Here is a 14298-nt window from a genome sequence, read left to right as displayed (position 1 = left end):
CCTAATCCTCTTCCGTACTGAGATGACCATATTCTCTCTCTCTGACATCAAACAGATCCAAGAAAAGAGATAACAAGTTGGACACTGAACATTTAGGGCAGTGTTTTGTTTGGCATCCACTACCAAAACAGTATATATGTGACATGATCAGGAAAAGCAGAATAGGTCCACTTTAAAGTAAAAATCACCCTTTTCTTTGCTATGATCAAGGTTTTTGTTGTATTTTTCTGCGCAACCTTTGGTTTGTATCTCACTTTTAAATGAAGGAGCCACCTTTCTCAACAATCATTCATTCAGTCTTCTTCACACTACTGGTTGGGACCTAAAGCCAGGGAGTGTAAAATAGGGATTGGCTATTCTTGGTTAAAAGTTATCTAATGGCACCAGCTCATTAGAGCAGCTCATCTACCAATACTTAGCACATCAGGCCGAAATGTGCCGAGTATTTGGAAACACTGGGAAAGTGTCGCATCTACTGAAAGTTTGTATGTGAAGCATTTGGCTTTTATATCTGTAAATTGGATGGAAAAGAACCTTCCCCTATAATAATGCATTCCCACTGGTAACAGCCTGTGGGAAACACTGCAGTAAAATGTGGTGACAACAATAAAAAGAGTAGCCCTAAGTTTTGATTGTTCATAACCTACATCGCTGCAGAGTGCACATTTGGACACAGCATGCAGTTTGAGTATACGTCGCAGTTGATTTTCTTCTCACTCCTCTGCCTCTTTCACATCTCGTTGTGTCTGTGTGTATATGTAGTAAATAACAAAAAGATGTTTACTGTGGTGAGTTCTTCAAGGGCACGGGTGTGCTCAGCAGCTCTGTCTCTGAAACACAATCTCATAGCAGGTTTTCACCAACTGTAAGCACAAATTTGACTCTATATTATAGCTTTTGTTGGCTCCACATTCACAGCATTTAATACATTGTGCAAACACATCCTCCCACATGTCATGGTCAGTCAGAAAAGGGCCAAGTATTACCCTGCTGTGGTATAATACCACACACCATTTGGAAAAAAAACAAACAAAAAACTTCTTTCTGTCCTGATAACACATTATTATTATTTTTTTTTTACAACTCAGTCTTTGTTCTCAAGTGTGTTCCAAAAAACAACCCAGTCTTTCAACCAAAAGTCACTGACTTGGACTCTGTGATCTCCTGCAAGGTAGATCGTGGTTGTTCTTTTGGCTTGATGCTAGCACTAACCATGTAAATACTGTTGTCATTGATTGTGTTGGAGACTTGGCATGGCTTACAACATAAACACAGCCACGACAGCTGATTGACCTCCCTTTTGAAGCTTTGGCTGAAGAAGTAGTAGATCACAGGGTTGTATACAGTAGAGCTCTTTGCAAACATGCACGGCAGCAGGCTGACTTCAGGTGGGATGGTGCTGCTGTCACGGAAAATGGACCACAGGCTTACCAAACCGTAGGGTGTCCAACAGCATATGAAGCCTATACTGATCAAAAAAGCAATCTGAAATAAAACAGGAGGATAAAGTCAGCAAAAAACTCTCAAAGTCGATGAAAACAAAGGCAAGAATTTCATTGGATTATGATTGGGAGCTTCACTGATTTAGTTATAGTCATGATAAGAAAAATACCCCTATCAATTCTCAGGTTTTACATAGTGGGACATAATAAGAATAATCTGGTACTTAGAAAGTCTTAAAATGAGGTAAATAACAACTTCAGGTAAACAGCAACACATCACATAATGCATCATGGCATTACTTAATAAAAACTAAGCCAAAATGCAGAAGCAGTGTCTGAAAAACCGACCAACCAATGGACAGCACAGCTTATGTTTGCAAAGCTGCGTCTGAGCAAACCATGTGACTTCTGGAGCAATGTTTGGAGAGAGAAGACTAAACTGTAGATGTTTGGTCATACAGCACAGCACCACATGGATTAAAACCAAACACCTCGTACCAACTGTCAAGCACGGTGGTGGCAGGTTGATGATTTGGGTTCATTTTCTTGCCACAGGACTTGGACACTTTGCAGTCACTGAGTTAAGCATGAAGTACCTGTATACCAAAGTGCTCTAGAGTCAAGGTTGAGGCCATTTGTCTGATGGAAAATGAGTCGTGCAACAGGACAATGATCCCAAGCACAGCAGCAAATCTCCAAAAGAATGGCTGAAGACACACAAATCAAGGTGTAGCAATGGCCCAGTCAAAACTCAGACCTCAACCCAAATTAAATTCTGTGGTTTAACCTTAAAGGAGCTGTGCATAAACAAATACCTGCAAACCTCAATGATTGGAATGATTGGATAAACTATCTCTGTTGATGATCAAATATTCAACAGCTTTCAGAATTTGAACCCTTTAAAGCAAACTACAGTTTCAGATCTTTATAATCTTCAGTAAGAGTGACTCACTAGTAACAGCCTCCGATGGAGCTTGACGATGTTGGGGATTCTGCGGCTGTTGTGCATCGACTTTTTGTAGGTGAAATAGAGTTTGATGGCGATGCCAAAGTAGCAGCAGAGGATGATGACAGTAGGCATGACCAGGTTGAAGAAGAACAGGGAGATAACAAAAGAGAATCCCTCATATTTCATCTGGCCCCAGGCAAGTGAGCAGGACAGGCCAAAGGGTTCCAGGCCGTATCGACCCCAGCCCACTATGGGAAACAGAGCCCAGATCAAAGCATACAGCCAGGACCACAGGCACAGCATCTTCACCTTCTTCCAACTGATTTTCTCCCCTGCAGTGAGAAATAAAGAGAACGGTTGCTTTCTCCTTCTTATATGCAGTTACATGGCAGAGCTTAGACAAGATCCTATATTCCTTAAATCACATATCAGTGACATGGATAAAAATAATTTAGTTTTATTTATTACACAGAATCACAACAACAGTTGCTTTTATGTTAAAACGCAAAGACTCTGTTACACAGTTACACTGAAAACAGGTTTAAACATATTGACGTGAGCAACACATTTCTACTTTCAAACAATTAGAAAACATTGCGGATGGTATGTAATACGAAGGTAAGAAGGTTTTTATTTCCATTAATTCTCTTTTATATTTGACAGCATGGCTCTTTTCTGTGACCTCTCTGCCGGTTGTATGCATACATGAAAAGAGGCAGATGTGGGAAGAGCATCTTTGGAAACAGTATTTTTGTCAGCCCTGAATTACTTACTAGGTGACTGCAGGTTGAGGGACACAATCAAGCGCACAACAGCCAAGATGGTGAGGTTCATGATGCTGGCCATACCAAAGAAGAATCCTGCCAGGCCATAATAGACACAGGAAACATCTCCCCCAAGCCAGCGATGGCTCCAGGCAGACGCCACAGCTAGAGGGTACATGGTGACAGCTGCTCCCAGGTCTGTCATGGCTAGATTCACACTCAGCAGCTCCGGCGGTTTCATCCTGGACGACCTTTTGAATGCCATGATAAGGACTAGCAGGTTTCCCACAATGGAGAGCACAGCTGGGATACAGAGGAAGAGGAGAAGATGATATAATGAATAGAAGTCTAATTACACAAACACACATGCCGTCTGCAAAGGTGTTTAAAGTGGGCGATGCCTTTGAATGCATATTAATCGTGCGGTAAATTACGTCAAATTTGTCCTTTAGCTGTTAGATGATTTAACAACAACAATAATCAGCATTCACTGGCCTTGATTGCAGTACGTGCAATCACTTTACTGTTACTTTACTGTTCCCCAGTGTTTGAAAAAGTGCATATAAGCACATACACTGACACACAGGTTAAACACACAATGAGTGCATTAACAATGATCCTGATCTGTGTAAAGACACAAGACTCTGGATGGATGTTGCATTTGTTTCTCTGGAGAGGAGTGCGACCACACGGTCGTGACATCGTTTATTGAATGCACGGTAGAGGTTTAATTAAGGAAGAAGGACAGCTTTACCCACTGGCTGCCTGATAATGACACACAATGCTAATCTGTCTAAATAGCCTCACAGCCCATTACAAAATGATTTGACCTTTTCTCTTATAATGGAAGGTAAAAGTCAGGCGAGCACCTAAGTGCAGCTTCATGGTTTGTGTGAGGTGCTTTTTATTACTAGTTTACACGTTTAGGCCACAATTCAGAGATAAATACGTCACTTTTTACCCCTCTATATTTATTTAATATCTTCTGTAAAATAATTGCTGCAAAATCACATCTGCAGCACAGTTTAAAAAAATAAATAAATAAATCCATCAGTAGGAATACGTTAAAATATACTGTTTTAAAGGAAGGAATTTTCTTTTTTGGGTATCTTTTGACCACACATTCAATTTTTCCATTCTCTATTTACAGAAATCTTAATAAAATCTTTAAAAAAAATGGATAATGTAGTGTTAGTTGTTGTTTCTGACTCTATCTTCTCGTCTCCCTGCATTTCTGGAGCAGACGTTTATAGCCCGGAGATAAGGTGAAGGATTTTGCACATCAGCTTCCACACCTCAGGCAAATCTGTGTCTCATTAAACTCACTATGACATTTGCCTCATTAAACCTTTAGGGAATTCTTTTCCTGATAAACACAATATGTTTTTGAAATAGGCCAACCATCATCTGACCATAGCCTGAAGAACTATTCACGTCTACCGTTTAGTCTAAAGGCAAATAAGGATATTACTCAAAACATTGTATGTCTATTTGAGCTATCTGAACAATGCTGTTTCTATCACACTGTTAAATATTCACATACAAGGGTAATCTTTTACCTCTGACCTCTCAGTAATACAGAAAACCTTCTAACAACCACAGAAAGAAAACCATAATGTTAGGGCACTGGCAGGCGCTCAAAGCTGAAAATTACAGTACTTATTTCTTTCACATTTCAAGCAGAAAGAAGTCAGGATTACGTCACACACAGATTACCTAACATTAACTCTATTGCCTCTCTTTTGTTTTCCTCAGCACAAAGCCACCATTGTATCTCTCAACATGTGCACTTGACCTTGCCTAGCAGCATGCACATGAAGAAAGTATGTAAGACTGTAAGCTTGTATTCACTGGAGTGGGTGATTTGATGAATTTCCTGCCAGATCGATGAAATTGGTGAATATATACGGTGATTATCGCTGTGATTAGTGTAGAAAGAAGAGCCTAGCTTCTGTTTTGGGCAGAGAATAAAAGGACAACATAGGTTTAAAAAATCACCGATGTGGGGAAATAACCATGGTGATTACACCTCTTCTCAGAGATGGGATTTTTTAGAAGGAGGCACAAATATTTGTTGCTAGATCAGCTTTTGATGCTGGTCTCACAGTCATGGTAAAGCAATGGCTAAGAGAATGAATTGATGAGGATGGATAATATCTAAAATGAAAAGTGACAATAAAATCTTCTATAGGGGAGGAGAGAAGTGTACACATTGTGTTGAAGTGCTTTTAAAGTGCTCACGTATAATCAGCTTTCTTCACGCCTCCGCAGTATTGAACTGTGAGGTTCGGTTGGTAGATTTGGATCAATGCCCGTGTCTTTCAGAGAGATAGTTTTCCAGTACACTTCATATGCGTGACATCAGCTGTCATGACAACACCTGCAGACTGTTAGGTGGCATTCACCTCTACAGCAGTAATAGAAATGTGACTGACTAAGAATCCATTAACTGATGTCAAAAGGTGGAGAACATGAAAAACATGACAAATGTCCAGATGCTGAATGATGACCTGCTGAGCTTCAGGCTGTAATTAGAGCTAGCCTATAGAGTGCCACGTCTGCTCCTTGGCTTGAAGATGAAACAGTTTCCAGAGGTGAGGATTATTCCTGAGCAACCTCAGCTTAGAGCACTGTGTACTTTCCTCTCACTCTCTTGGACTGTGGGTAATCTTGTTAACCTTTCCCAGTAAACTAGAACACCAAGAAACTCCTTTCCTGCACCTGCTTCTGTCTTAGCGCTTGAAGGACTACTGCATCTTTAATGTTGCAGAAGTCCATTGTCTTAAGAGGAGTTCAGCATTATGGCCGCATATATTTTTAAAATCAGACATCATGAGTGAGAGGTCTTGGTAGCCGGGAATCGGTCTGCCAGGGGCTCCGCTCCTGGCAGACCAGTGTGTCCTGGATCTCCTGGGCAGATCCAGGACACACTGGAGAGATTATATCTCACAGCTGGCCTGGGAATGCCTTGATGTTCCTCCGGATGAGCTGGAGGAGGTGGCTGGGGAGAGGGAGGCCTGGGATTCTCTGCTTAGGCCCCTGTGACCCGGGCCCTGGATAAGCGGAAGAAGATGGATGGATGGATGGATGAGTGAGAGGTGGATCAAGCTCATAAGTTGAAGACACTTATAGGGTAGTAATTTCTCAGTCACAGGTTCAATAAGCCCTAAAGGATAGCCTGCTTTATTATCTGTTTTACTCTAAATCATACTGGAGGTTACAACATGAACATAATGTTTATTTAATAAGAGTTGAAACAAGCAATTAAACCATAAACTGATTAGAAAGATTTTTTATTGAGGTTTTAAATCAAGTGATTTCATACAATATTTCGCCCACCTTCTGGCTGTTAGATAGCAGGTATACATTGTTTTCATATAACGTTCATGCCCTGTCTTGCTAAACAAAATATTGCATTGATTTTTTTTTGCTGGAAGCAAAATCAGGGAAACAACCAGATGACAAAACTAACAGCATAAATGCACTTCTGTGTATATCCAGCACTGAGACAGACTCCTTCGTCGAAGGGAGATTCTCTGACAGTCTCCCTACACAAGAACTCTTGATTTCATGCAGGATCTCCTTTGGGACTTTTTAAACTCAAAGCCCAGTGACCCGATCAACTTCCAGCTCACTGAAAATTACTTTCAAGTGGCTTTAACTGCTCTCTGCAAACAAAAAAGAATCAATGGCGACATGTAACAACATCCCATATGTCTGCATATAGAGTTTGTCTTAGCTACACACCCACTATCTCATGATTGAATTAATGACTGGAGGAGTTATGTTTAGAAAACCCACATTATAACCAGTTATAATACAAATGAGTGAAGGGTTATGAAATACAGAGACACAGTCACATTAATTCCACCCACCACATCCATGATCAACCCCAGGGAAAATTCTGTTTTACCACTTGCTTTATGGATTTGGTTGATGGTTAGAAGAAGAGTGCGTGCATAATGTTGTGGAGGGGAATAAAAAGTCAGACAGGATCATGAGTTTGAAGCTAAAAATTGGATGGGTGACGATGAATGTGCATATGCCCCACAAGTTAGATGTTAGTTACATGAGAAAGAGGAATTCTACACTAACTTGGATGAAGTGGTAGAGAGTGTCCCCGGGGGAGAGGGTGGTGATGGTTTAAGAAGACAGAGACAGAAGGATTTCTCTCCTCAACAGATGGTAGTGGATTTTTTTCTGTGGTGAACACATGCTTCAAGAAGAGGGAGGAACATAGGGTGATGTGTAAGAGTGGAGGCAGTTGGACTAAATCCTAGAGAAAGTGTAATGTGAAAGAGAAAGGAGACTGCAAGCTGGTGTGAGGGAAGAATGTAGCTCGGCAGCTAGACAGTAGTCTGTAGGATGACTCTGGAAGAAGAGGAAGTGAGTGAAAGCAAAGGCAAGAATTAAATGGAGGAGGTTGAAGAAGGTAAAATGTTACACAGAGTAGTTGGGTGGTAGGTAAGAGATAACAGATGGCTGGGACAGTACAACTGAAGTGGTGAGAGAAACTACCAAGAAGGTGTTTTGTGTATTCTCTGAGCAGAAGGAAGAAGACTTGGTGGTGGAATGAGGACTACAGGAAAGTATTCAAAGGAACAGGTTAGCAAAGAAAAAGTGGGATAGTCAAGGAGATGCAGAAAGTATACAGGAGTACTGGGAGGCTATGCATACAGCAAAGAGAGGGGTGGCAAAGGAAAGGACTTAAAGTGGGTTGTATGTGGACACTAAGAAAGGAAAAAAGATTTTTAAAGGACGTGCAGGAGGTTAGGGTGCTTAAAGATAGAGGAAGGAGTAATTTAAGGAGATGATGAACGAAGAAAATGAGAGGAGCCCTCACTTCCTCCTGACTAATCCTCTGCACTTCCTGATTCAGTAACTGCAGAGGATTTGTAATGAGGAAGTGAGGGCAGCTATGAAGAGGATGAAAAGTGGAAAGCTGGTTGGTCCAGATGCTATGGAGCTATGGAGATGTCTAGGAGAAAGCAGAGTGGACCAGGTTGTTTAACACTGATTCCAGTTTTTATGAACAAGGAGGATGTGCAAAGCTGTAGGAGCTACAGAGGGATTAATGAGCCATACAATAAAGATATGAGAAAGAGTTGTTGAAGCTGCACAGTGCACTGTCTTCTTTCAATATGGAGAAGGTTTGGACACATGCAGATGAAGGACATGGATATAATGGACAACGGATGCTGAGCACGGAGCTGCCAAACTGAAGGAAAAGAGGAAGACTGCACAGAGATTCATGGATGTAGTGAAGGAATACATGCAGAATGGAGATGTGACAGAGAGGATGGGGTGAGGTGGAGGCAGATAATCCAGTGTGGTGACCCCTAAAGGGAGCAGACGAAAGAAGAAACAGTAGGTTTGACAACATGTGTCCCTCCTGGACAGACTGTGAGAAAGACCACATTTTAAGTGAACATCAAAACTGCAGCAGCATTTGTGATCTATGTACACACACAGGGGTAAATGAAAAGGGGTCAACTATATAGTGGTATGACAGTCCTTACTGCTAGATTTAGACAGACAGATGAAGAGGCTGTCTTCATGCTAATCCACACATGGCTCAATAATGGTCTACTGGTAAGGCATCGACACATGGGAGAAGAAGTAACAGCGTGTTTTATCTTTAGGGTGACTTTTGCTTAAAGGTCACAATATGTGACAATGTGAAGTCACATCTCTTTTTTTTCAAGGGTACAAAGTTTGATGATTTTATTTGAGTTAAGCTACAACATTAATAGAAAGGATGGGTAGTTCCAAGAGTCTTCCTCCCACTGCACTGTCTCTTTCTTTTGTAAAAATATAAAAAGACTTTTTAAAAAAAAGGTAAACGCACATCTGCAAAGGATACACCCGTGCATCCTTGACTATAGCTCCCTTGGCAAGCCTCTGTCCACCAGATTGAACAGACTGAGGAACTAAAACATCCTTCAGTGTGGAAATATGAGACTGACATCCAGGTCACAGGAAAAAAAAATGGAGGACTGAGAAAACAAGGAGGTGCAAATTACAGAAATGAGAAAATCCCTTTGTGGTCCTGTCGTTGCGATTGTCTGCCCCACCTTAACTGCATCTGCCTCTGCTCTTGTTTAATCATCCCTCTGTGTCTGTAGTCTTGTCAATTCCTCTGTCGGATAATCTGTTTGTTCATGGTGTTTCATGCTCCTGTTCCTCATGCTGCTCATCAGATGTTTTCTCTGACTCTTATAGTATCCTTAACTGTTCGTGTAAGTCAAATAAATGGTCGTCCTTTTGTTTGGGTCCCCTGTAGACCTCGCCCTGGTAAAGGTCTTTAGTCTTTAACCCCCACAGATAAACATAGGATCCTTTTGTTTCTAAGCAGGCAAGCTTTAAACAATGAACATGATAAGATCTAATTTTAATCCATAGGGAATAAATGTTCTTTTTTTAATCTTTGGCCATTCTGCACAAAGTCAAGGGTGTAGACACTGTGTGGGAATATCAGGATAAAGGGACTGTACTACAAACGGTTGGAGAAGAATGGTTTAGAATAGGCAGTTAATCTGATTACTTTATTGCAGCTGTAGCTAACTTGGTCTTCTATCATTATTAGGGGGGAATTCAAACTGTTACTAAACTTTTCTTAGCCTTTTTAGCAGCTTTTAGGAGTGTGCACATGGACATCTCCCTGCACTCGTGTGCTGTTTTTCTGTTCCTGTGATGTGACAATGACTTTGATCAATGGATATGATTTGTCTGTATTTGTGTGAAATTTTCTGGGAAGAAACTTGCCTCATAACCAGAAGCAGAGCGATCACGTCGGGACTGATTTCAGTGGTAATGATTGATTAAGCCCTATATAGTGTATTTCCCCCCTGTGGGCAGCAGAGAACTGAACAGAAATGAGATCAGACCAGGCTTTGTTTTAATCATCCAGGATCAAAACACAGCATGGTTTATCTTTCTCTAACTTCTCTTAGCTTGCATTATTTATCCATCTTCCCTGTGGCACAATCTGTCAGACTACAGACTGCAGCTCATCTATGTTTTTTATCTCAAAGCATTGCAAAGCATTGCTGTCCTCCCAATCCCACCACGTCACCACCTAAAAAAAACATGAATAAGGTCAGCTACATTTTGAAATCATGTTTGATTTAAATTTCTAAATGCAAAATGCAGCACAAAAATAAAATAAGGCACACATTAGTCATGCTGAATAACAGAAAGATCAGCAGGGATGACCTGCAGGTATGAGGTGAATGTGATCCCCAGACAGAAGAACTACACCAGCTGTTTTTGTCCATTACAAGAACCAATTCAATATTATGATTATGAACCTCTGCTGCTTTGCTTCATAAATCCTGCCATCAGTGGATGAAAAGGCCAGTGGTCTTTGTCCTCAGCTGCTATTCCCCACCCTCTATTATGTCAATCTATCAGTCTATCTTTGGTTGTCCAGTAGACTTACTGCCTAATGATGCAGTTCCAGGCAGATAAACTGTGCCAAATAGCAGGAGGATGACTGAGTCTCTGTGCTTCTGTCCGTCTTATTGATCAGGAGGTCACAGTAGCTTTGTGGAGAAACAATACGAGCTGCATACGATCAAACTTGATTAGCCTTGCAAAGGATGTGACAAGCTGAATATTGGTGTTATCAGTATTTCAGGGCATTTATATATTTTTAAAGTCTTTACCAGCTGGCTGGAACACCAGAATTATCCCTGTACTGAATTCTCACATTAACCTCCTAAGACCCGAACACTTCCACGGCATGCATTTTTAATTTCTCTTTGATATTTGGTCACATTGGAGCCCGATGAATGTAAAAAACAAAGAATTACCAGATTTTTTTTTTACCTTATTTTGTTTTTAAGAAAAATAAGAGCCAAATATGAGGATATTCGTTTAAAATTTTGATAGAACAGTAGCAGTATAATGTCCTCGTAAGTGGATATCAAGCGCTTGTAGAGCAAAATTGAGTATTTTGGTCTAAATAACCCAAAATGTAATGTCCACATATGTGGACGCCAGGTCCTAGGAGGTTAAGTCTGCACATGCACAGACAGACCACAGGCCCTTTGGTCTCTCACCTGATAAGTGCCCCTTTGGTAAGATTTTTTCTTCCCAGTTTCTGTCTGGCATCATTTCATATTTTCATTTTAAATATGCCCCCTGGCATCAGTTCTCAATAAAAAGCAGGTAATGCCTAACAGCTGTGTTTCCATAATTCTTCTAACCCTCATGCCCCCCAGGACCTCCTTCCACCTTTTTCTGTCATCACAGCCAGTGCACGCATTTGGAGCACCTTGAGGAGCAGCATCCTCTCTCTGACCTCTGTTCATTGGTGACAGGCAGGTAATGATAAGTGAATGATGGTAGTGTTTACCTCGGCCTCGTCCATGTCTGTCACTGTAATGATATATAATATCCCAAACATAAGTAGCAATAACCTCCTCCACCCCCCCATCCTAAAGACTGTAGTTTTTCTTTTAAACAAACTATTTTAGAAAACACAGAATCTAATATGTTGTATAAAGGGCAGCATACAAGGTTGAAGACTTAATTCTGTCACTTAGGATTATTCTGAAAGTTGTATTATATATTCTCTGAAACCTAAGACCAGTATACATCTTAGAAAAAACGTGATTTAAACTGTTCTCCTTACCTGACTGTACCAAACAGATTTCATACAAATACACTACACACCACACAAACTCGCTCTAACCTTGTAAATGACGCGTGTGGAGGGTGGGTGTGGGAGATTTCAGATTTAAGCAAAACGCTAGGTTTCCTGTGACTTTGCAAAACGTCTGTCACAGTTTTCGGTCCTCTGACTTTATTCTGTTCTGTTTTTAGTATCATGAGATTATACATTTTTTTCCAGTATTTTCTCATAAAGCTGCTTTGAACTCCTGTGCGCAAAATGGATTATGAAAAAAAGATCACGTTCTTTTGAATCAGTTTAGGTCTCCAAAGCCGGGAGAATAAGTTAATGCTATTGAAGTGTATATTCCCAGACAGGATTAAGATGATCAGAGATGGGAAGCATTCAAAAACCATAAACTGTCATTGTTTCTAGTTTAAGTGCGATTTTCAACTTACTTAAGACCAGCAGGTAGCAGCCCGTGCCGATGTCCAGCGCCGGTGATAAAGCAGAGGTGTACTTATCCATGAAAACAATGATCAGTAACCGAGATAAAAAGAAAAGTGGTCCTCAAGCGATCCCGACGAAGCGGAGAAGAGTCAAACTGCGCCTCTGCTGCTGCTGCGCTCCGGTGTCAGAGGCATCTGTCCTCAGGAATGAAGCTGAGACGCGTACCGGCTGAAGCCTTGTGCCTGCAGCCAGCGTGTGTTGTCAGGGTGATCATGCGTAAAGAGAGGATCATCCAGCGTCTCCAGTGCCGTGGTGTCACTGAGCGTTAGATGTCAAAACGGGAAAACAGGTTTATGTTAGCCTCAGGTTAAGTTAGGTGAGAGTGGAGAGAGTATGGGAGCTAGCCAGAGACCACAAAGTAAATAAATAAATATACAAGTACCCCCCCAACAAATACCTTTTACAAATTAGACACAAAATATCCTGTTCTCAAGTTTTGCTTTGTTGTTTTCAGTGAAGTATTTGAAAATCCCCTTTATGTAAATGGAGTCAACAAAATATTTAAAACTATTTATTGTATCATTATTTTTTCTGGTAGAACAAAGATAATTGTTTCTGTGTAAACAAGATAAGAAAAAGTTCCCCAAACAAACACAAATAAATACAAAATAAATACAGAAAACAAATACAGAAAAGGGACTTAATTTACTGTACAGGACTAATTTCAGCTATCACTGTTAGGCTGATAGACATAAAAGTTGAAGGGGCAAGGCTCTAGAGCAGGGGGCAGCTGCCCCCCCTTGCCCCACTGTAGATCCGGCCCTACAGTTAACTTTTGCTTACTCAGAGTAAGACTGCAATGTAAAATTACACAACACGAACTGCTATAATATGTAGCACTAGATCCATTAAAAACTGGCACAGTAGATTTAATAGCTTAATCATTGAAATGCTAATCGTTTCAGTGGTGGTTAAAATTACCAAAGTAATTTTGCCTCTGTACATAACCACAACGCATCTTAAATCAACTTTTGTATAAACAGTTTTCAGGGGATGAAAAGTAATTGGACAAAATAACATCTTTTTAAATATTAGAATTGTTTAAATAGTCAAGTAAACTAACATGAGTCTGTTGACCTAAAGCCAGGGTGCAAACTACAGATAAGGAGGAGTATGGTTTATTAAGACATCATATTAAAACATGACGTGGCAAATTCCGGGGGAGCCTTTAAAATACTGATATACTAACATGCCCCCCCCCCCCCAAAAAAAAAAAAAAATAAAAAATCCATCAACATAAATATCTTAAGAGGAGAAACGTGCTGCTGGCATGAGGGAATCTTAACCTGGTGAATATCACAGTGATTCTGCCAGAGGAGAGGATAGAGGTTAGCCAAGCTTCTAAAGAGGAGAGGGTAACAGTCACCGGTTTCAAGGTCTGCTGGCAGAGAAACTAGATGAGGAGGGGGTGTCGACCCTGCAGGCGAGAGCCAGAAGGTGAACAGGTGGTAAGTGGTAAGCAAGCATAGAGATGGAGATGGTATCAAGCCCGTAGCATGACATAATTACCCACAGGTAGAAAAGGAGGAGGAGCCTGACCAGGAGCTCCACCTAAAGAATTAATAGTAATATTTCACTCATGAGAATTACTTATTGTTCACGCTTCAACTTTATTTCGACTACTTCTATTGTGTTGTTTTTTCTTCCTTTCCTCTTTCAAGTTGTAACTTGTTAGTTTGCTCAGATACCACTGAGGGCACTGAAGGGGTTTTCTTGGATTTTGTGGGTTGGCAGTACTTATTTCTCAATCTTCAAGGAAGGCAAGGAGGCAGGATACTTTTTTCCTGTTCATTTTCAGGTGACAAAATGCATTAATAGGTCACTGCTGTATTAAAGGGTCTATTAATAACTTAACAGCTCGGGGTAGACTGATTGCTTTCTGCTTTTTTCAGTAGAGAAAAACTTGCTCATAGGTGTCAGTGTAAATCTGAATCTGCGTGCATTGCACGTAGAGACTTCAGCATATAATATATTAACATGAATCATTTTTTGGAACATTTTGTTGCTCTTTGGGAC

General features: G+C 40.7%; 1 protein-coding gene across 1 annotated transcript; it reads right to left on the bottom strand.

The window, feature by feature from the left end:
* Nucleotides 1–17: 17 nt before the first annotated feature.
* LOC134643401 (opsin-5-like) lies at nucleotides 18–12413 on the bottom strand. The gene is made up of 4 exons (XM_063495744.1): nucleotides 12231–12413; nucleotides 3165–3458; nucleotides 2395–2723; nucleotides 18–1485 (listed from the first exon to the last, which is right to left on the bottom strand). The coding sequence occupies exons 1-4, from the start codon at nucleotides 12298–12300 to the stop codon at nucleotides 1129–1131; spliced, it is 1050 nt and encodes a 349-aa protein (XP_063351814.1). The 5' UTR covers nucleotides 12301–12413; the 3' UTR covers nucleotides 18–1128.
* Nucleotides 12414–14298: the final 1885 nt, after the last annotated feature.

The sequence above is a fragment of the Pelmatolapia mariae genome, linkage group LG15, assembly GCF_036321145.2.
Source record: "Pelmatolapia mariae isolate MD_Pm_ZW linkage group LG15, Pm_UMD_F_2, whole genome shotgun sequence".
Taxonomy (NCBI): Eukaryota; Metazoa; Chordata; class Actinopteri; order Cichliformes; family Cichlidae; genus Pelmatolapia; species Pelmatolapia mariae.
This window is presented reverse-complemented; position numbering and strand designations above follow the sequence as displayed.